The sequence below is a fragment of the Arachis hypogaea genome, chromosome 19 (assembly GCF_003086295.3).
Source record: "Arachis hypogaea cultivar Tifrunner chromosome 19, arahy.Tifrunner.gnm2.J5K5, whole genome shotgun sequence".
NCBI classification, from domain to species: domain Eukaryota; kingdom Viridiplantae; phylum Streptophyta; class Magnoliopsida; order Fabales; family Fabaceae; genus Arachis; species Arachis hypogaea.
Window position 1 is genome coordinate 150,939,816 of NC_092054.1, and position 24,532 is coordinate 150,964,347.

The 24,532-nt window shown below is 33.7% G+C and overlaps 2 protein-coding genes and 1 pseudogene across 2 annotated transcripts; 1 reads left to right on the forward strand and 2 right to left on the reverse strand.

The window, feature by feature from the left end:
- The first annotated feature begins 1,850 nt into the window (after window positions 1-1,850).
- LOC112779680 (uncharacterized) lies at window positions 1,851-9,460 on the forward strand (annotated as a pseudogene).
- A 1,048-nt stretch (window positions 9,461-10,508) lies between these two features.
- On the reverse strand, window positions 10,509-11,619 carry LOC112775042 (vacuolar iron transporter homolog 2-like). The gene has a single exon (XM_025818516.3). It carries the CDS (start codon window positions 11,366-11,368, stop codon window positions 10,685-10,687), a length of 684 nt encoding a protein of 227 aa, XP_025674301.1. The 5' UTR covers window positions 11,369-11,619; the 3' UTR covers window positions 10,509-10,684.
- Window positions 11,620-21,495: 9,876 nt separating this feature from the next.
- LOC112779080 (protein FAR1-RELATED SEQUENCE 5-like) lies at window positions 21,496-24,154 on the reverse strand. The gene is made up of 4 exons (XM_025823338.1): window positions 24,143-24,154; window positions 23,842-24,032; window positions 21,684-23,772; window positions 21,496-21,564 (listed from the first exon to the last, which is right to left on the reverse strand). The coding sequence occupies exons 1-4, from the start codon at window positions 24,152-24,154 to the stop codon at window positions 21,496-21,498; spliced, it is 2,361 nt and encodes a 786-aa protein (XP_025679123.1).
- Between the last annotated feature and the right edge of the window lie 378 nt (window positions 24,155-24,532).

Here is a 24,532-nt window from a genome sequence, read left to right on the forward strand (position 1 = left end):
AACACACCATGCAGCATTATTTCGTGGAGAAGTCTACAGGGCCATTAATTTTTGTGATTTTTGGCCAACAGATATAATCTCACACCATTAAAAATATTATTGATGACCAATTGATGGTTATAAAATACCAAAATTACTAACCTCCTATCATTCCTCTTATTTCATTTCATTACTGCTCAGTATTCACGTCACAATTCTTCGGGATTTATTATTTTTTATTATTAATTAATCAATAATATTTAAATATTTTTTTCACAAGGTATACTCTTTATTTGTTTGGATATTATTCAATTAATAATTTTTTTAATAAAAAAATTATTTTTTTATTTTTTAGTGTATTTGATAAACTTTTAATAATAAAAATAAAAATACTAAAAAAATAAAAAACATCTATTTTAAAAAATTATAATTTATATATTTTAAAAAAATATTTTTACATAATAAATAAATAAATAAATTAGTTTACATAAAATATCTAAATATAAAATTATTTTTATTTTATAATTTAAAAAAATATCATTTAAAAATTAATATTTTTCAAAAGGGGAGTGCTAGATAAACAATGAATATCTTGAACAACCACCAATCAAATAAAAATACACTACATCCTAATTTAATACTACTAATTAAATTTATTCTTTTAATCCTATTAATTCACATTGTTTACATATTGTTCAAAAATATTGTTAGTTACCTATACTTTTCCTTTTCAAAAATAGTGTCTCAATAAATCTTCTATCTTTTCTTTTTTTTTGTCAATTGGATCCCATGTACTACATCCAAAACATTACACTCATGTATTACACACTCACACAACCAGTGTTATTAAAATCGGACCGTATCGGTCAGTTCAATCGAAAAATCAGTGAACCGAATCCTCTACCGGTTCAATCCAATCTTTGGATCGCATGAAGTAGAAAACCAATATGAATCGATCAAATTCGGTGCGAACCGATAAAAATTGGTCGAACTCGGTAAATTCGATCCAACTGAACCGGTTAGGAGTTAAAATGGAGTTCAAACCCCTCCTCTCTTGGAAAAGTAACCCCATTCACAGCCATCAGACTATAATGATTTTCGTTCATACTCATGCAAATTATAATATATATACATATCTTTTATCAATAATTTACTTCTATCTAATTTATTTTAAATTTAGTTATAAATTCACTTATTCTTAAATTAATTATATTTTTATTTAAAAATAATTATAAACTCATTTATTTTTTTATAATTATATAATATCTATTAGTATTATTTTTAATAAATACTTGTAGTATATAATAATATAATAGATATAAATTATTTAATAAATTATTGAAATTTAAAAATAATAGTTATTTTAATATAAAAACAAAATAAAAATATTTATGATAGAGTAAAAATAACAAAAAACTTATTGTTTCTAGTCCATATTATTTTAGAATAGCTTGATATTCTTAAAATATTAGTAAAAATATGTATTTTAAATTATAATTTTAAATTTTTGACTATTTTTATTTTTTATTTACATAGTACCGAGTGAATCAGTTTAATCAGTGACTCACCAATTGAACCAATAACCCAATAACTTAGTAACTTAACCGATTCGATCACCGATTCAGTTTTGTCAACTATGCACACAACACACTCACACACACTATATGACCGTACACACAATTAACATGACTCTATATTCTTCCATGAGAATTTGAACCGGGTACAGCTCTATCTTTTCTGTTTTCTGAGTCAAGCAAGGATATGTACCAACCGAACGGAATGGGGTTAAATATGGGCCGTGTTTTGTGCAATTCTATGGGCTTAGGATTGGGCCTATAAATAAAAAGAAACAAATTGAGAACCCTAAAGAGGCATTTATTGGTCTTTCCAGACTCCAGAGTACTGTGTTACCCGCATGAGTTTCACTGGTTTTGTTGAATTTTAGCTGTGACTTCCTTCTTCCTTGTTCTTTCCAGCCTCTTCCATTATTGTTGCATTTAGACCCTGCCCCGCTACTCTCACACACATTCCTCTACGCTGCGTAGACTTCAAGCTTTGCTTCATCTCGGTAAGGAACAGATTCTTTCATTCTTCATCCCCCACGCCCATCCAATTCGTTCTTTGTTTTAAGCGATCTTGTTATTGATGATCCGATTCTAAATTCCCCGTTATTAGAGGAACGAGATTTCGTTTGTCCTTTTGACACGCGCCGACTCTAATTCCCGTGATAGGGGACGGAGGAGGAGGAGGATAAGAGGACGAAGGAAACCCTAACAATCGGATATGGGTAGGAAGAAGCCTACGGCACGCGACGACGATAACGTGCCTGCTGCATCACAGGGAGGCGGCAAATCGAAGAAGAAGGTCGTTGTCGACGATAATGAGTATGACATCGGTGACCTCTCCGAGGAGCCGCAGCCTGTGGCACCACCAGCTGCCAAGAAGAAGGGCAAAAAGGATAATGCCAAAGCTAAGGCAAAGGGTAAGGACGACGAAGAAGATGACGATGATGTGGCAATTAGTGCGGCTGGGGACGATGATGAGGATGAGGATGCTGGGATTGTGTTTGCTGGGAAGAAGAAGAAGGGTAAATCTAAGAAAGGTGGTGGAGGCAGTGTGTTCGCTGCTGCATCTGGTTTTGGCTTGCTTGGTGATGATGACGGTGATGGTGGTGATGATGAAGATGATGACAAATCAGGGATAACTGGTGAGGGTGGTGACGCCAAGGAGGAGGAGGAGGACGAGGAGGCTGTGGTTAGTTTTACAGGGAAGAAGAAGCCTTCTAAGGGCTCGAAAAAAGGTGGTGGCAGTGTGTTCAGTGCCTCAGCTTTTGATGCTATTGATGATGGTGATAATGATGGTGGGGAGGAGGATGAGCTGGTGGTTAGTTTTTCGGGTAAGAAGAAGCCATCAAAGGGATCGAAGAAAGGCAGTTCATTCTCTGCCTCGGCCTTTGATGATGGTGAGGAGGTGGTGGATAGTGGTGGAGGTGAGGATGAACCAGTTATTGCTTTTACTGGGAAGAAGAAGTCTTCTAAAGGTGGCAGGAAGGGTGGTGTTGCTGCATTTTCAGCAGCTAGTTTTGGTGATATTGATGATGGGGAGGAGGCTAAGAATGAAAAGGAGGAAGATGAGGATGGTAAGGACATGCCAATTACCTTCTCTGGTAAGAAAAAGAAGTCATCAAAGTCTACGAAGAAGGCTTCATTTAGTTCAGCTTTTGCCGATGAAGAAGATGATTCTGTAGCTGAGCCTACTAGAGATGGTGAGGATGAAGATGATGTTTTGGTTGCGTTTTCGGGTAAGAAGAAGTCTTCTAAAAGAAAACTAGTGCCAAACCATGTGATGAAACTGTTGAGCCTGAGCAACCTAGTGTTGGAGTTAGTAGTGCAGATGTTGACAACAATGTAAATAAGAGTGGAGTCACTGAAACCTCCAAAAATAAGAAGAAGAAGAAAAACAAGAGTGGAAGAACTGCTCAAGAGGAGGAAGATTTAGATGCGATTCTCGCGGAGCTTGGTGAGGGCCCTCCAACAGCTAAACCTTCTGCTCCTCAATCCCAGGATGATAAAGTTCAGCAGGATGATAAGGCTCAGCCTGCTTCGGAATCAGGACCTGCTACTGATGCTGCGGGTGAAAAGGAGGGGGAAGAGGAGACAGTAGAATCAGCTGCTGCAAAGAAGAAGAAAAAGAAGAAGGAAAAGGAAAAGGAGAAGAAGGCAGCAGCAGCAGCAGCTGCAGCTGCTGGAACTGCAGCAGAAAATGAAGCTAAAGAAGTTAAGGCCGAGCCTGCTGAAGCTAAGAAGAATGATTCAAAGGCCAAAGCAGTCGACAACAAGAAAATACCCAAGCATGTTAGGGAGATGCAAGAGGCATTAGCTCGAAGGAAGGAGGCTGAAGAAAGGCAGAAGAAAGAATTGGAGGAGAGGTTAAGGAAGGAAGAAGAGGAGCGACGTAGGCAGGAAGAACTTGAGAGACAGGCTGAAGAAGCTAGACGCAGGAAGAAGGAGAAAGAAAAGGAGAAGCTCCAGAGAAAGAAGCAAGAAGGTAAACTGCTAACTGGTAAGCAGAAAGAGGAGGCTCGCCGCTTGGAGTTAATGAGGAAGCAGTTTCTTAATAGCACAGGAGGTGTGACTGTCCCTGGTGGGGACTCTGGTGCACCAGCCAAAAGGCCTATATATCAGACAAAGAAGTCGAAACCAACCCATCATCAGCAGAATGGTGCTGCTGCCCCTGCCACCGCTGCCGTTGAGACGGCTGAAAGTCTTGAAGCAAAGGAAGAGACAGTCACTGATGCAGGTTCAGACGAACCAGAAAAGGTTGAAGAAACCGTGGTAGAGCAGGTGGAGGAGAAAGTTGAACCTCTGGAAGCTGCTGAAGACAATGGAGTAGATGATGATGAAGAAGAGGATGAATGGGATGCAAAAAGCTGGGATGATGTTAATCTGAATGCCAAGGGTGCATTTGCTGATGAAGATTCTGAGCTTGTACCAGTTGCCAAAAAGGAGACAAAGACTGCTGTAACTATGAACAATGCTGGTAAGATTTGTATATCTGATATTTCTTTGATGATTGAAAGTAATGTGATTTTTTAATTCCAAGAATATAGTATGATGTATGGGAATAGAAAGTTAAAAAGTGGAGAATCTTTGAATTTTGGATCCAGTATCAGGTTTTGGTTTGTGGGTTTTGGTCAGCAAGTGCCTTCTTGATTATGTTTATGATGCCACTTGCTGCCACTAAAGTGGGCTATTGGGATTCAACTGGCAGATGAATTCATGCCAAACCTCTTTTTATGGTGTACTTTATGAATATGATTTTGTTTGTCTGATTTTGAAATGCTTACAACGATAGATCCTCCTGCTGCATGTGCATTACCTATCTTCTTTCTGTAATTGTGTGCAAACGCAGAATAACTTCTTTCTGTGTGTTTATGTTAAATGCCACGGAGCATGCATCCAACCTCTCCTTACCTATTATTATTAGGAATGGTTTTGAAGTGTGTGGGGTTGAATTGAAGGGTTTTTGGTTTATAATCTTGCTTAAATTGGAAAATATATATATTGATTTTTAACTATACTTTTTTCTTTTTTTGGCTGGATTATCTTATATAACAGCTGCAACAAAGAAAACAATTTCTAAGCCTGTGACCGAAGAAATTATAGATAGAAAGCTTGTTGCTGACAAGAATAACTCAGAACCACCAAAATCTGTTTTGCCAAGGGAACCTATTACTCAGTCAAAAGAAATGCAAAAGTCCTCTGTGTCTCCTAAGACGAGTGGAGAGAACCTCCGTTCTCCAATTTGCTGTATCATGGGGCATGTGGATACTGGTAAAACTAAGCTGCTGGATTGCATTCGAGGTACTAATGTTCAAGAGGGTGAGGCCGGTGGTATCACACAGCAGATTGGTGCAACATACTTCCCTGCGGACAACATACGTGAAAGAACTAAGGAATTGAAAGCTGATGCAAAACTAAAAGTTCCTGGTCTACTGGTTATTGATACGCCAGGGCACGAATCATTTACTAACTTAAGGTCTCGGGGTTCAGGGCTATGTGATATTGCAATTTTGGTTGTAGACATTATGCATGGCTTAGAGCAACAGACAATTGAATCACTCAATCTATTAAAAATGAGGAATACAGAATTCATTGTGGCCTTGAATAAGGTGAGGTTTTTGTCTCCAAATTTTGAGTTGATACTTAAATTCTTCTGATATTATCAATGCTTATTTATGTCATATTGTTCTTCCAACATTGCAGGTTGACAGGCTTTATGGGTGGAAAACATGTCGCAATGCTCCAATTATCAAAGCGATGAAACAACAAACCAAGGATGTTCAAAATGAGTTCAATCACAGGCTCGTCCAGGTTTTAAAATGTTTCTCTTTGTATACTTTTTGTTTTACTAGACAATTTTGACTATTGTCTGCCACAGCCCCAGCCTAATGTTTCTTTTGTTTCTTTGCTAGATTATTACTCAATTGAAGGAACAGGGACTAAATACCGAGTTGTATTATAAAAACAAGGAAATGGGAGAAACATTCAACATTGTACCTACAAGTGCAATAAGGTAACTGTGGTAGCCCTGTAGCCATAATACCCCTGGTGGCGTGGAACAAAAGGTTTTAGTAATGGTTGACACTGTTACTATGGATTGTTTTGGAGGGCCTTTAGTTGAGCCTCTTACCATTTCGTATCATCTCCTCCAGTGGTATCTAGGGTAGTTCTATGAATTTTTTTTTAATGATTATTGGGTGGGTGTTTTATTGATATTTGGAGTGTTTGATGTTTCAGTGGTGAAGGAATCCCTGATTTGTTGTTACTGTTGGTTCAATGGACCCAAAAAACAATGGCTGAAAAACTTACTTATAGTGATGAAGTGCAGGTTAGCTGTGTTGTCTCATAATATGTAATACTGGCTTATTGCTTTTTAAGTTGACTTAACTCCAGTGGCCTGATTGTTGTTCGATTGTGGCTGCCAGTGCACTGTCTTGGAGGTCAAGGTTGTTGAAGGCCATGGAACTACTATTGATGTTGTTTTAGTTAATGGTGTTCTTCATGAAGGAGACCAAATAGTTGTCTGTGGAATGCAGGCAAGTGTCACAATCTCTGGCATTATCCTAACTACATGCTCTCTTGCTTTGGCTAATGAAGTTTTCTATTATAGGGGCCAATTGTAACAACAATTCGAGCTTTACTCACACCGCATCCAATGAAGGAACTCCGTGTTAAGGTTCGGTCTTTTCTTATACTTTTTATTTCTTGTTGCTTTTTTGCAACTATGTTAATTCTATAACAAAACAAGTTAAATTTGTTACCTGAACCAATCATTTCCATGTCTCATTCTCGAAGTCAATAATCCAATTTCTTCTATACATTTGAACATTGTACTCTATTCAGACATATATTCTACAGCTTAGTAATGATGATATAATTCCAGGGTACATTTCTTCATCACAAAGAAATCAAAGCTGCAATGGGTATAAAGATCACTGCCCAGGTACTTGGTGATGTTGATCAGACTTCTTTTCATCCTAATTTTTCCTCATAATGTCTCAATGGTTCCTGTGTTCATAAATTGTAAATATTTTTATCTTATTTTGCATTATATTTCAGGGGCTTGAACATGCTATTGCTGGAACTGGTTTATATGTTGTGAAGCCTGATGATGATTTGGACGATATTAAAGAATCTGCAATGGAAGACATGCGATCAGTCATGAGCAGGATTGACAGGAGTGGTGAGGGAGTTTGTGTACAGGCATCTACCCTTGGTTCTTTGGAAGCATTGCTGGAGTTTTTAAAAACACCAGAAGTGAATATTCCCGTTAGTGGTATAAGCATTGGCCCTGTGCATAAAAAGGATGTTATGAAGGCAAGCGTAATGCTTGAAAAGAAACGAGAATATGCCGCTATATTGGCATTTGATGTCAAAGTCACTCCCGAGGCTAGGGACCTTGCAGAAGAACTGGGTGTGAAAATTTTTATCGCTGATATCATTTATCATTTGTTTGATCAATTTAAGGCCTATATCGATAACATTAAGGAAGAGAAAAAGAAGGAATCTGCCGATGAGGCAGTCTTCCCATGTGTTCTGAAAATTTTACCAAACTGTGTTTTCAACAAGAAGGATCCAATTGTTTTGGGAGTTGATGTTCTTGAAGGCATTGCAAGGGTACTCCTCTTCTATTCCGGAAACTTCTCAATATTACTGCATTATATGTGTTGACTGTTGAGTAGCTTTATTATCAATTCTCAGAAAAAAAAAAAAGGGAACACTTTTCTTGGGTTTAGGGTTCTTGTTGGCAAACAAATTTTCAGTTATATTTCTTTATTTGTAGCATACGTTAAGGATATTCTTTATTGAATAGTTTTAAAATGCAGAAGTAGGAACAGTAGAATGAAAATGATTATTTCCAGATAAGATTGCTTATTCATTCCTGCATGTCCTTATGTTTCATGTTTGCATCATTATTTTTGGGAATGATCTCAGTCAACCCAACTGTTGCTCTGATTGAGATTTTTCTAACCTTGACTTGAAAGAATTTTCTTACCATTAAAACCGACTTTATCTTTTTGGGTTCTAGGGTTAGTATAATGAGGGAACCTTGTTAATTTTGTTTTGTTTTGTTTCGTGATTCATGGTTTCTGAGTTTGTATGTAATATCTTCTATTTGACAGATTGGGACTCCAATTTGTATTCCTTCTAGAGACTTCATTGATATTGGCCGCATTGCCTCCATTGAAAATAACCACAAGCCAGTTGATTATGCAAAGAAGGGGCTCAAAGTAGCTATTAAGGTACGTATGCCTACAGAAAATCGATTTTCCATGGCTTACGAAGTTTTAAAATGGAATTAAATGTATATGTATGGGGTGCCCCCGTAGAAGCTGTTTAAAATTATTTGGTGTGTGATAGTTTTATTTATTATACTGGTACAAAATGTCTCAAGACAATTTAAGCCTTACCTGTGGTCAGTTTTTGGCTGTGTCGGTGAGAGAGTAGAAATAAAGGATAAGTGGCCGGGAAAGGGGAGTGCATTTTATTTCTTTATTTGTTTATTAGTATATTTTTTTAGTTCCCTTTGTTTTGGTCTTACAATCATATCCAATTGGGTTTACAGATTGTTGGTAGCAATCCTGAGGAGCAACAGAAAATGTTTGGGAGGCATTTTGAGATAGATGACGAACTTGTAAGCCATATTTCGCGGAGGTCTATCGACATACTCAAAGCTAATTATCGGGTAAGCTATAAGTAAATGCGTCAGTTGCAGCTCGTATATTTTAATAATTTCTTTATGGGTTTTTTCAAGTACTAGTACCATAAAACTGAATCTATCGATTGATACAGGATGATCTAAGCACTGAAGAATGGAGGCTTGTTGTGAAATTAAAGAATGTTTTCAAGATTCAATGAGCAGAGACTTGTTTTGTGGGCACTGAAACATTCATTTCAGCACAAGATGGTTTCTATGAATTATTTCTGTACAAGACTTTGAAGGGTTCATGTGAGGAAGTGGTTGGATCCACCATGGAGACCAATAAAGATGTTGCAATGACTAAGATAAGGAGCATTGAAAGTAAATGGTACATGTTGCACTAGTGACTCCTTTACTTTGTCATCCGGGAATTTCAGGCTAAAATGGTGAGAAATGGTACGATATCAAGGTTCAAATTTTGTGAATTACTATTATATATATAGGTTTGTGGTATACACAGAAGCAAAAAAGGTCTACACAGTTTGATATATTTGCTGAAGCTGACAAATTGTTCTAATTTGTTGCGATTGTTCACCGAGGCGAAGCTAAAATTTTACGGGAGTAATTATTGCGTGACTGAAGAAATAATCAGCTTTTGTTTCTGTGGCACTGGCTGTAAAATTCTTGTTATATTTCCCTTTGTATTTGAGACACTTTTTTCCCATGTGGAGTATGAAATTTTGTTTATGTTTCTGAATATATCAGCATGTTTATCAAATGTGAAATCTTTTTGGGCAAACATTTCATTAGTGTCTGACCATATTCATTTGTAGAAACTTAAGACTTTGAGTCAACTACATCATCATTCGCCGCCTTTATTGAATAGCAGCCTAGCAGGGTGACTAGGCTCCACATAATCATCATCGTTTCCTTATGATTGCCATGTTTCGTTGTGATCCATTCTCATCAAGGCAAGCTTAGCGTAGCTAAAACCCTATTTAATTTGTTAATGGGTGAACGATGCTTCCAATAGTTTTGTTTGTAGTAGGGGTAAAATTCTTTTCTGATGCTTCCAATAATTTTGTTTGTAGTAGGGGTAAATTTTTTTTTTAAAGCATGGGTTTAAGCTTCCTCATTTGGCTGCTATTGTTCAGAAGAGGGGCACTTCCCACCTAGTTTCCATAACGTATAAGATTAATAGACTTCCATAACTGAAGCCAACTCATGAAGCCAAGGTTTGTTTTTAATATGTAAAGAAGACCACCCAGTTTCCATAACGTACAAGATTAATAGACTTCCATAACTGAAGCCAACTCATGAAGCCAAGATTTGTTTTTAATATGTAAAGAAGAAAAAGGCAAAAAGCAGGGTAAAACAAAAATCCTGAGGGGGGTGTGGGTGTGTAGTTTAAATATTATTTTATTATTCAAATTTCATTCTCTTGAAAATTAAATACATCCAGAAAAAATGTGGGAATTGAAATTATAGTATTTTGATTTTCTGAAATTAAATTTATTTAAGAATAGCTTTTTAAATTTTGAACCAAACATGAAAATATGATATTTTTATTTTAAAATTTTTGAAAATTATTTATAATTCTCTCAACCACACACACCCTTAAGGGGCCTCTCTAAAGCAAAAGTAGGGCATGTGATAACCACTCGGTATATAAAAATGACCATACTTAACAACGGTTAAATGATTTAATACATTAAATTATTATTTAATAATTTTTTTTTTACGTAAAAATAATTTTATGTGAGTAATCACCGAATATATATAGTATGAGATATTATACCAGCTCATATTCTATTTATAATTTAATGTGATATGATCATATGAACTCATCAATTTAAAGTGAGTTCTATATTTTATTCAATAGTAAATAGAATATCTTCTATACAATAATATATGTACACATAACAGAATACACATGATTCACCTTTAACATGTAATTAGGCACCGAGTTAGCAAGAAAAATTTGTGTGAGAAAATGTAGTAGCTAAAAGACACTTGAACCAATCAACTTGGTTAGGCCAAAAGTTATAGCCATGGCTAACCAACCACCAAGGAAGACCCTAACACAAGATCTAAATGGAGGAGCCTTACCAAGAGTGGCAGCCAAGCAACCAAACAAAATCAAAGCAAAACTAACTGACCCCAAAATAAGTCCCAACCTGAGCTTATAGTCCCTTACAAAAGATGCCGCAAGAAGAGGAACCATTGCACCAACCGAGAACGCAAAAGCTGATGCTGCCGCTGCTTGCAAAGGGTTCGGTAAACCCTTTTTCTCTTTCTCATCTTCTTGTTGTTGTCGTCTCTTCATTTGAGCAATCTCTATGTCTAACTGTGAATACACAGAAACAAACTCACCAATGGCCATGCTACATGCCCCTGCCACAAGGCCTGCGAAACCCGACAACACCATGGCCTTCATGTCTTCCCTCACTGCTCCCACTCCCATCATCAGAGCCGCCGTCGACACCAACCCGTCGTTCGCTCCCAGCACTGCTGCACGCAACCACTGGGATCTTTTTGAGTAATCAAATTCCTCCTTCTTATTTGCTTCTTCTTCATTTTCTGGGTCTCTTGATAATTGTTGTTGCTCAAGGTCACTCACTACAAATTTAGTTTTGTTATTAACGGGTGAACTATTATGATTATTATTACTATGACTAGATGCCATGAAAATTGAAAAATAATGGATGATGAAGAATAATTAAAGTGTGGAGGACACACGTTACAATTCAATGGTATTTATGGATGAAATTTTGGTTACTATTGAAAAAAAAGTAAGATTTTTCTATTAATAAAATATACTATCTATCAATCTTTGGTTGTCCTTTTCATTTTAACAAAAATAAAATAAAAAAGCTGTGTGTGCTAGCTTTCGCCTTTTGCAAATTATTTGAGCTTTTAGCCTTGTAATTGGAAGGCCGAGTCAATAGACATGACGAAATATGGGCGGAGAGAAGTTATTGTTTGAAAAATGAAAATACTAAATGTCCGGATGATATAGTAATAATATGTTGTTTATTTAGATATAAAGCTGTATAGAAGAATGCTACAGGATCAATTACTTAGCCATATTTAAAAGTATGAGTTGAAAATAAGACCAGCTACTTAACAATATTTAAAAGTATGAATTAAAAAAATATTAGATTGCAAGAATAAAAATATTAGACTAATGTGTTGGTTAAAAATAATAAATTTTGATAGTATTTTAATTTTTTTTGTTATATATATACATATTTTTTATTTAAAATTATTAAAAAATTATCAAAATTTATTATTTTTTGTCATCACTTAATCATTAACTCAATTTTTTTAGTCTAATAATTTAATAAAACACTTTTTTTTAGTTGTCCATATATCCTTCAACCTAACAAATCAAAAACTAATCCATCTAACAACATATTTTTAAGGTGGAAACTCAGGTGCAGTTGACTTTACGTGAAGTCGATAGCTGATAGTCGTTAGATGAAAATTCAATCAAATCAGTCAAATCATCTAAGCACTCTCAGTATCAACTTCACGTGAAGTCGACTTCACTTGAGTTTTCACCTATTTTTAATCATTAATAGCTAACTAATAATAAAAAATAATATATTTTGATGGCTCTTTAATATTCCTTTTCTGTTAATGTGTGTGCAAGATTCTGTATAATATAGTTAAGGATGTAAACTAAACTGATTTGTGTATATGTGTAATTGTAAAAATTGATAAAATGTAAAAAAAATATTCGCTCTTAGATATCAAAATCCTACTTAATTAACATAAAAAGTTGAACACATTTTAGAATTCAAATCTCGTAAATATTATCTTTTGATCCAAAAGTCAAGACTATTGGTCGATCGTCAAATGTTTGTTTGTCCCATACCAGTTCCCATTTCTTGCATTAACCTTTAATGAATGCATCTAAAAAATTGGTAATAAAGAATCAGATATACTGGTCATCACTTGGAGTAACGCATGCTAAGTTCCTGATGAGACAAGTGAGGATCACCAAATATATATAATGCTAAATTGTTAATAAACATATTAATTCATGAAAAAGTAAGAGTATATATATAACTAATTCACTATGCTTTAATTTATGCTCACAAAAGGAAGTGCACTTCTTTGACAAAAATTCCAAAATAAAAAGGAAATAATGATTTGATTTAGTGATTACTTACGTAAAAATATCTTTCTATATTATTAAAATAATAATTAAAATATTGAGAGTGTTATATTAAATAATTTAGTCTATCATTTAAATCGATTTTCATCTATTATTTTTACATGAATATATAATTTGTAACTACTAAATAGAAAAAAAAAATCAAAAGACATATTTTAAAAACACTATATATATATATATGTGTGTGTGATTGCTCAAATATTTATAAGATCATGGGGAGCAACATAATTATTGAAAACAAAGTACAAGTAGAGATGAAAGCAGAAAATTAGGGCTTTGGTAGGTCCACGTGGATGTTAGAATGTCATGATGATAATAGAGACCATCTCATATAGATCATCTCTATATGGGAAGTTACACCTGACCTCAAGCTCATGAATTTTGCATGACACACAAAATGACAAAACGTATTGATAACTCATATCACTTAAACATAACTAATTTTATAACTAACACACTCTTTTAATTTAGACTCACATATATATAATACTCATATCAATTCCTTTTTATTTGATAGAATGGAAGAAGTAACAAGAAATAAATAATATATAAAAGTTCTCTATATAATAATATATGTCTTGAATCATCTAGATGGATATATATTTACCATTCCAATACAATTAGCTAGAGAAGGAGAGTTAAGTAATATGAATCAATAATGTAGAACGATAAGTACAGAGGGCTGATGTAGAGCAAAGGAAGTACAAGTTATATGGATTGCTGAAGAGGAAAGCACTAAAGTTGTGTGTATCATAAAAAAGAAAGAGTATGGAATGTGAAGACCACCAAAGCAATCAGTCACTGCAATAATAAGCATTATCTCATCCTAATTAATTAAAGCTACAAACGCAAACACTTTCATTCATTGCTTTGCATTATTAATTCAGCTCTTCCATTGCTTCACGCCTAGCTAGTTTCAAGGAAAACTTCTCTAGTTCTCAATTATTCTTTGTCTCATCAAACCCCAATACAGATATAACATTAGATCCAACTCTCCATCCACATTAAATTCTGATATTATGTTATAATATCATTTTTTTTAAAATTTAATTGGATAAAAAAATAATATAAATAATTATATTTTTAATAAATATTATATGACTAATAAAATTTATTAATTTTTATTAATATTTTGTAAATTTTAAATCTTAAGTGTTATATTTTAAATTTTAAATTTAAATTTTAATAATATAAAAATAAAATATTGAGTCAATATTCGTTAATATTAAAAAATTAATAATGTCCTAACATTTCTTATATAAATATACTAAAGTATGCAACTAAGTGTAAGTCCCCTCAATAGGGACATCCATTATATATATATATATATATATATATATCTCAACAAATGGCGTACTGAAGTTGAATGCTTATGTCCGTACACAACGACATACTTTATTGGTTAATTGATTGTAATGATTTCGTTTTCAACAAAGTGATAATCAATTAATGAATAATTATACTTATAAGATAATTATTATCAACGAAAATATTTAGTAACAAAAAAAATTTAGTCAAAATTTATTTTATTTAATATTTATTAATTATTATAATTAATAATATTAAATAAAATAAAGTTTGACTTTTTTTTTTGTTTTTTAACATTACTGTATTATAAACTTTACGTCTATCAAAGATATAATTTTGATAGTTTTTATAGATGTCAGACAGTTCTCATCCTTTAAGAATGTTTAAGGTTGAATTAAATTCATCTAATTTTATTGAACATATATACATTTTATCGGTGTTTCAACTCCAAATCAAGGACCTCTACAGTAGATTATGCATGTAAAGGTTTCACCGTTTCAGATTCCTCTTCTGCCAGAAGAGAAATCAAAATTTGAAGTTACACAGAAAATGGAAGGAGTTGTTACGTGTTTATTTTTGCGTAAAAATGAGCAGGAAAAGAAAGAGTGATATCGTAGTTTTTAATATTGGAGTTATTTATATAAAGATGTCAAAAATATTTTTTTAAGATGTTTTTTAAAAATTAAAATTTAACATATATAATTAAATATTAATTAAATTATGTTATTTTTATTAAAATTAGACCAGATAAATTAGTTTAGCTAAAAATTTAATAAATTAAATTTTGAATTGGTATAAATTAATATTTTTTTATGAAAAATTACTACAATATTTTTATTATAAAAAATAACTAAAATATCTCTATTTTATATATATATATATATATATATATATATATATATATATATATATATATATATTTTGAAAACTCTAAATCCTATGACGACAAAGAAAAAAATGGCTAGAATTTAGAATTCTCTCAAAATTAAAATATATATAATAAAAATATTTTAGTCATTTTTTATAATAGGGATATTATAGTTATTTTTTTATAAAAGATAATATTAATTTAGACCAATTCAAAATTTGATTCACTATTTTTTTGTCAAATTAATTTATCCTGTATAATTTTGATAAAAATAACACGATTTAATCAATTATATATGTTAAATTTTAATTATTAAAAAATATCTTTAAAAAAAATATTTTAAATGTCTTTATCGAAGTGGCTCCTTTCCAATATAAATGATAATCATCATATATAAGGGCCGGGGCGAATGTATTTCCTTAAATAGTTGAGAAGATTAGCATTATGTTTCTTTATTTGGTGGTCAAATAAATGTGGACATCGCTAAGAGAGTGCTACCCTTGTTGTCATACTCTTTTAAAAGAGCCAAAAGTTAGATAAGAAAAGGCCAAAACGAAAAAGAAAAGAAAAAAAAGAGAGCATGACGCTGAAAGATGGTAAATGATTCGGTGGTCCTCACTTGTTTTTTCACCAATTGTGGTGAAAACTTAAATCAACGGTTAGATCATTATTAAATTTGATCCAACGGTGGGTTATATTTTGTCAATTATAATCAATTTTTTTTTTTGCAATTAATGGTATATGAACTACGGCCCAATAGAATTTGTTATTTCCATAAAAAATTTTGCTGAATCCTAAATTTCACCCACACACAAAATTGAATTTCATAATTTCCAACTAGTTAAACACACAATTGTCTCCCTTCGTCAACATCAACATCAACATCATTATCTTCTTCTTCACTCTAATATTAATTCTGTTGATGTTCAACTATGCATCTCCTAAGTTTCATATTTTACACCCTTACAAGCTTATTTCTTTATCAAATTTATGGTGTATATCTTATCTCTCAATCTCTGCGAGGAAGCAATCTGAATCCCAATGTCTAATGAGGTAGGTTTTTCATTAATCTGAAACCCTAAGTCACACTCTTAGGATTAATTTTGATAGATTTCTTGCATCATGCCATCAAATACCTAGCCTAAAATTAGGTTATTTCTAGCATTATTTACTTATGTAATTAGATTATTATTTATCAACTGCAAGCAATGTTAAATTATTAACGACTTTAGATAAGGAGAAAACTGTCGAAACTGTATTCTTGTTGGGTGCATAGCATCGGTGGAAGACAGTCACCTATATGGGGACGATAGTGGCGACGAGTATTGTTGACTCATCGATTGTTCTAGAAATGCTCTCTTTTGCACTACCCGTTCCCATTATCTGAATTGTCCCCTGTTCGGTTTTGACACAAAATTTTCTAATTTTGTAGTTTTTGTTGTGGTGGACGAGAAGATAGTTTTTCTACATTACAGTGGTGGACCAAATCTAGCAAACTCCTCTATCTCCATGACTTAGCAGTAGACCAAAAAAGCTTCACCTCTATGAGATAACACTAACACTGTTCTTTGTATTTTTCATTTTGTCACTTCATGTTTAACTTATGATTTTTATTGATTATTCTATTTGTAATTGTGACTTCAACTAAAACTGGTTTTGATTTTAAAGTAACTACTACAATTTAACTTCCTGCAATAATGTGTTGCTTATTATGCTGCAAATTGAAAATTAGTTCCACTTTATCGGAAAACCTAACTAAGAATACATTATGCATTCATATATATCTTCAATTGTTTTTGAACTTATACAAATCTTGAGGAGGGGTTGGCTTCAAATCTCCTTGTGTATATAATTATCAGCTTTGCTGAAGTACTTTACATTAATTAATGCATTCTTCTTTGAAGGTAAATGATTCTGAGTTTTTAGTGAGTTAATGAAGTAAATTTCGCTCATAATACTTATCATTCATTGTGTTAAAGACAAATTGAAAGGCTTTGGTATAATTCTTCTGAATTGCATAATATGTAAAGCTTAAATGAGCTTTCTTTTAATATAAATAAATCAATTTAAATAAATATTATATTTTTCTTAATGCTATAATATAGATTATCAACACTGAAGTTATATAACATCTGATTTGAAACTGTTACATTGTTCTTTGTGACTTAGATTTATGTTTCTAAAATATTTTTCTTTATCTTCTTTCCCAGGTTGCACAGTTTGAAATTTTGGATCACTAATATAGATAATATCCATTTCTTCTACTAGTTATGAGTCTCAAAACAAAGGACCATTAATTAGAGCTTGATTATTTATGTTATGCTATTTAATTTAATTTCATAATTCTGTGTAACTGACATTGTTATGCATCCAATTAAGACTCAATAATTAGTATCTTTCATTTTATGTCCAACTTAAGGCCACAATTTCATGTTGCTAATACTCTTGGATTGTGATGTAATGTCATGTTATGTACTATTGTGCATAAATTAATACTTAATGCTTTTATAATTATATGATTGTGTCACTGAGTAACATAAATAGTTGGCAATCAATACATGTTTAGTTTTGTAAAAATATGTTCATGAACTCTAAAAATAAATAGTATCATGACTTCACATACAAGTCTTTCAGTCAGTAAATAGATATAAATTTGGAGAAATTTCATATAATAAAACTACAAAATTAAAAGCATGCATTTAATAACATTTTTATGAAAGAACTCCTAAGAATAATGAATGTTGACCAACCAATATTTTGATTGCCATAAAATAAAAGAGAAAGATAAATAAATGATTCATCCATAATATAGATAATAATTAAAGTTAAAGCCTTTGTAAGTACACCCATAATATCCAAACTGGCACAACTAAAATAAAATTAGATGATAATTAAAGCTTGAAAATAAAACTAGTTTATAATTAAAGCAAACTACATAATACGGGCTACATATGCCACAAAAAAAATGCTTAGGTATTGGTCCTTCATGCTCCCACCTGGTGCTTCTCCCACTCAATTGCATCTTTAAGAATCTCATTCTTCAACTGATTGAAGGGACTAGTAACCAAGTCCACCGCTAACTTAGCACGAAGCAAGTTGTGTTCCAACTGTTTAATGAAATTTATATTTTGTTAGAGCTTGGTTATCTATTAGTATATATATTTGATGGGATAAATGATAGGATAATTTCTAACATTCTTAATGTCCTCCCATTGCAATCCAATGAATAATATTTTTCTTTACACGAAAAACTCAATTATCTTTTCAAATAAAATAATAAAAGAAATTGCCTTGATTAATATAGTGATAATAATTAGTAATCAAAGCCAGGTAGCTCACCATGCCTGGGAGATCATAATCAAACTAATTTTCCATGTTGATCCATGAAATAACCCAACTAGCAGAATTGGTACTGCAGTAACAACAAACAATTACTATACAATGTTATTTAATTATGAGTGAATTTTTTTTTTGTCAGGGGCCTCGTTGTCTTTCGAGGTAATTGTCAGGGGCTGATTTGGGTTTTATTCTTTAATTATACTATCGGCTAAATATTTTTTTGTGGCTTAACAACTATTCGCTGCGACAATTTGGTATGCCCTTTCCATCTATAATTGGCCAATCTGGTAAGCCATGGGGTAGAAATTTCTCATCCGTGTCAAAGCATTCACTTGTTATTTTGAACAACATTTTGGCCTACAAATTACCAAGAATTTTTGAGTGGTTAAATTATTTGATAGCAAGCATCTAATTTGTAATTTTTGATCTTATGAAAAGAAGCCTTACAACGTCGCGCATCCGAGCCTTTCTATCTCTAACCAAGTACGGTTGTGGATTAGAGTCAAGGTAATATAAAGCCTCTTGGTGCATTCCAATTACCATCGCAAACCAATTGGCACCGAGATCCTCAATTGGCACATAGATCTTGAAATTTGGATTAATTAGATAGCATATAGGATATTCACATATCATAATTACTCTTAATACACAGGACCTTTAAACTTAAAGGTAACAATAAACAATACTGTATCCAAATTAAAGATTTTGTAGAATTTAAAGGAGAGGGTCATCTTACATATTGCAGTTGTGTTGATGCTTTGATCCAAGTGTTCATATACTCCATCTGCATGAGTGCTTGACTCTTTTTCTCATGCACATCCTCCTATCAATCAAAATTCATGTTAAATAAATTATTGGAGTATAGTTGATAAACTCTATTAAAATATGCTATGTTATGATCACAATATTCATAATATTTCATGCAATTGGACTAACTAACCGCAAAAGTGGGAGGAAGACACCAAATGTAGGGGTCAGGGTAAGCAAATTGAGCGAGTGTCACGTTTTTGCATAGCATTTGCACGACCAATTCATCTATATCATTTTCAGGAAGAAGGCTATGCATGATTTTTCTTGTAGCTGTCATTTCGCCCATCTTCACCAGATACTCCCTTTGTAGAGTCAACAAAAACACATGGATTAATCAATAATTATAATTTGACTATGTGGTTATTGTCTTTTTTTATGATATTGCAAACGCATAAAGTTCAGATTTTTACTCTTGATACACTCCGTTGTTGAAGATGTATGCAAATATCCTTGCTTGCACATCATTGAAGTCCATTGCAGGTGTTACCTTAAACTTGTTTCTCCCGCTCTGCACAAAAAAATATTTAATACAAGTTATGGAGACAAAGTAATGCAACTATATTATTGATTGTGATTGAGTTTAGCACAAAATTAAACAAGGTACCTTTGTGGTAGCATTGGTCCGACGAGAGCCTTGGCCTACACAATGCCTCTTCAACGGAGGGCTTTTCCTGGTTGGCCCCTGATTACCTACACTGTTAACTGTAGGTAAACCTGTTCCCTTCTCCTTTTTGGGTTTTCTAGTAAAAGGGGTCCTGAACAACCTATTCCTTATGATATTGGTGTAGGCTGGAGCTTGCACTAAATTCTCTTCAGTATTGGGAGCTATAGGAGAGATGTTATGAATTCCAGAAGGAACCAAGTTAGTTGGGGTTTTCTCTTCCTTGTTTGTGTAAACCAAATTGTCATCAGAATCAATATATATTAAATCTTCTGCAGGCTTCTCAATAAGATCATTTTTTGGTTCTTTCTCAGCCTGTAATTTCTCAACTGAGCCCTTCAGCTCTTTAATTTGAACTTGTTGCTCCTACAAGACAATGAAGCATTTGGCTTGATATAAATGTTTAAAAAACTTCAGAGAGCATTGTAAATGACAGGCCATTAAATAATAATAATAATCATTTTATTTTGAATTTTTTACCTCAAAGAGTCTTATCAGCTGCCGCATGAATTGCCTTGTCTCCATGTCCACTTGTTGGCACGTCCCAGTGGCCAAACTCTCCTTAAACATCTGAAAGCCGTGTTGGGAAGGATCCAGGTGTTGCGAGCCTACGAAGAGCATGTTTTGTCCACCTCCAACTACTTCATTCAATTGTTGTGCATCATGCGGGGTCTCAATCGAAACTCCATTAGAATTGAAGTTTGCATGTGTCCCTTCTTTAGACTCTCCACGCAGAGACTCTGTTCCATTGGTGTTGTCAACTTGTCCAACTTCCACCATTTTTTCTGGGACAGCATGGTCATGGTTGCTTTCAACCTTGGCAAAAGCATCACTACAAGCATATGGTGAACAATATAGTTAGATAAGTTAGTATACCTGGACCAAACAAATAAAAACTTATATTAAAATACACACTGAAGTTGCAATCTTAATGTTGTTACCTGCCGTAAACTTGTGAAACAGAGCCGGTGATGTCAAATGCCTCCAAGTTCAGGAATTCCATTGAAGAGTTTTTTCTGTTACTGGTTTTCCTTCTATGTGTAATAGTGAATTGTGAAACATATGTTATATAGGGAATAATATGGGATATAGGAAGTTGTATGGACTCATATTGGCGCCAAAATATGGTTGTGCAGAAAAAGACAAGATGAAAAAATCAAAGGTAATATAAGATCCAAGCATTCAGACTTATGAAGAGTAATATAAGATCCTTGTTACTAGTGCATGAATTTGAATATCCTTGTTATTATATGAAGAGTAATATAAGATCCAAGCATTCAGACTTATGAAACACTAATACCCAAAACAAAAGACAAGATGAAAAAATCCCTCAAATTTTAACATAAACACCATATTTATTCCCAACTTTCATCTTTCATCTTTCATCAATGTAGCCTAAAATTGGTAATCAGTAACTACAAAAAATCAATTAGACATAATTAAAAGTTAGAACTTAAACCCAATATACACCAAATTAGACAGGATTAATTTCTCACATTTGTGTTGTATTTAAATAGAAGATATCCATATTTCAAAAAGACAAAAAAAAAATACTAAAGGTTAAATCAAAGGTAATTTGAGCTGGAACAAGTAAATAATACGTAATACACATTACAAATTAAATGAAACAAAAATAATATAGGACTAATTAATTTCATTGGCTCCATCGTCCTCATTTCCAAATTCATAATTAGAGTCATCTATCTCCATATCCTGAAATAACACAAAATTTATGAGCAACACATGAAAAATCCCAAAGTAGCCAGTAAATAAAATATCAAAGTTGAGAAATGTCTCACTTGATCTCTGCTAGATTCATAACTAGAATTTACCGCACATTCACCTTCATCTTCCTCGTAAATGAAGTCTTCTTCCTCATCCCACATAGCCTCATATGCATCATCATCTGTAGGTAGATTATGCCGTTCATGTGAACTCCTATCATACTTACTCCGATCTGGACATGTAGTTTTGTTATGTCCGAGCTCCCGGCATATACTACACTGTTGTCCGGCACGATCCTTAGCTCTTCTACGAATTGGGGGGTCACGAGGATCTGTATGAGTGGCAGGAATTGCACTACTAGAAGCAACTGCACTAGCAATATCATCAGCTTTCATTTTATCCACTGTGTTTATTGCCCAATCCCTCATGCTCCTGAACCTATCATCTTTACCTGCTGATAGTGTAGCCACCAATCTAAACCAGTCCATCAAATACCAGTATTGGGTAGACTTTAAGCAATCCCAAGTGAACCCCCTTGTATCTTGTATTTGTTGTTTCACATTTTTGGTCCACCTATCTAGAACTAAACATTTTGGCAATTCACAAATGTCAAGTGTAACTAAAACAGATAGAATGTGTTCGCAAGGAATGCCAAATGACTCCATCCTCATACAGGAGCAAGTAAACTCCATTGGTAAATCACAGAAAGATACTTGCCATGTATCGTTAGGACTACCATACTTAACCACCGTGTATAACATATAAGAACCAACATCAATGCAATCTAACACTTTCATTGAACCAGACCTTATAATAATAGGGCGAAATAGAAAAAATACCTCTCTTGTATATAAATTAGCTGCAGACTTCTCCAATGACAATAAATGAGTTTGCATCACAGGTACTCCATGTGCACATTCAAAGTCTGCTAGACTATCTTTGAAACGAATGTAGGCAACACATCTATCAAAGTGCTCTACAAAATCTCTTAAATTATACCTGGACTTGACATACTTTGCAATAACTGAGTGCAACCCCTCACATCGAGAAGTGGTCCTAAACCCAGCAAAGAACTTTCCACGGATATGTGCTGTTGCCCAACTATGACGGTTATCATACATATCAATTATCCATTGCTTGTCTTGCACATCAAACTCTTCAACCATCCGATCCCACTTACTACGGAATACACCAACCTCGTAATCACCAAGCATGCACTTCTTAAACTGCGATGTGAACCTAGGGTTACCTACATTACTCGTGGCATTGCGAATAAGGTGCCAAGCACATAGGCGATGATGTGCATTAGGAAAAACATTTTCGATTGCATTTTTCATTGAAAGGGCACCATCTGTGATAACTGAAATTGGGGCCTTCCCCTTCATTGCTTCCAGCAAACTTTTTAACAACCAAATATATGTTTGCTCCGACTCATCACACACAAGAGCGGCTGCAAAGACAACTGTGCGGTTATGGTTATTAACACCCGAAAAAATGACAAGTGGACAATGATATTTGTTCTTCTTGTAAGTAGCGTCAAAAGCCAATACATCACTAAACAATTGGTAATCCATTTGGCTTATTCCATCACACCAAAATAAATTCTTTATCGAGTGAAACCTATCAACCTCATATCTTATAACCATGACAGGATCAATGGACTTCATCTTCCTCAAAAATTGAAGAGCCGCACTAGCATCACCCTTCAACCGTCGACGTTGCTGTGCGACTTGATTGTACAAGTCCCTGGGCAAAAAGGGAACATTGTGGTGACCACCAGATTGGCTTGAGAGTGCTGCAAAAATATGTGCAGTGCCTAATCCACCCTTCCTCATTATATTTATTTGCTCAATGTCTGCAGCAGGTATTTTCCTGTGACCAGGAAGCATTGCAGTAAAAATTGGAGGAAGAAGGTCGTGATTATGCAAATCAGAAAATTTTGAAACAATCCAGCGACCACTAACAACGTCAAATGACACCTGAACCTTTGCCTTACAGCCACATCTAGTTTCAGCTCTAGGCTCTTGTTTTCTGGTATGCATATTATCTGCCTTTTTTTGTCGGAAGCCCTCGCGACAACAAACAAAATTCTGTCGATTGATTATCCCATTATGCTTTCGCGTCTTACTTTTTCGACCACTAAATCCCCTTGACTTGGCAAATGCATTGTAGAAATCAAAAGCCACTCCTAGATCACTGAAATGATATCTTTTTATATCAACATCTACAATATTCAAGAACTCAGTCTTTCCTATGTCCTCTCACCCGTCAATCTTATAAGATTCATCCAATTGATCAAAATGGGCACCTTCATTGGGTTCAGAAGCATCAACTTCTGCATTTGCCAAGTTAGCATCCATGAAGATATCGTCGTCCAGGAGCTCATCACCGTTTCTCAAGGGATTCTCCAAATTCCCGTTAAACCCGTCAACATTATTGGTTTCATCTACATAATCCTACATGAACAAATTAATTTAGACTAGGTATTTGACGGCATGATGCAAGAAATCTATCAAAATTAATCCTAAGAGTGTGAGTTAGGGTTTCAGATTGATGAAAAACCTACCTCATTAGACATTGGGATTCAGATTGCTTCCTCGCAGAGATTGAGAGATAAGATATACGCCGTAAATTTGATAAAGAAATAAGCTTGTAAAGGTGTAAAATATGAAACTTAGGAGATGTATAGTTAAACATCAACAGAGTTAATATTAGAGTGAAGAAGAAGATAATGATGTTGATGTTGATGTTGACGAAGGGAGACAATTGTGTGTTTAACTAGTTGGAAATTATGAAATTCAATTTTTTGTGTGGGTGAAATTTAGGATTCAGCAAAATTTTTTATGGAAATAACAAATTCTATTGGGCCGTAGTTCATATACCATTAATTGTATAATTGACAAAATATAACCCACCGTTGGATCAAATTTAATAATGATCTAACCGTTGATTTAAG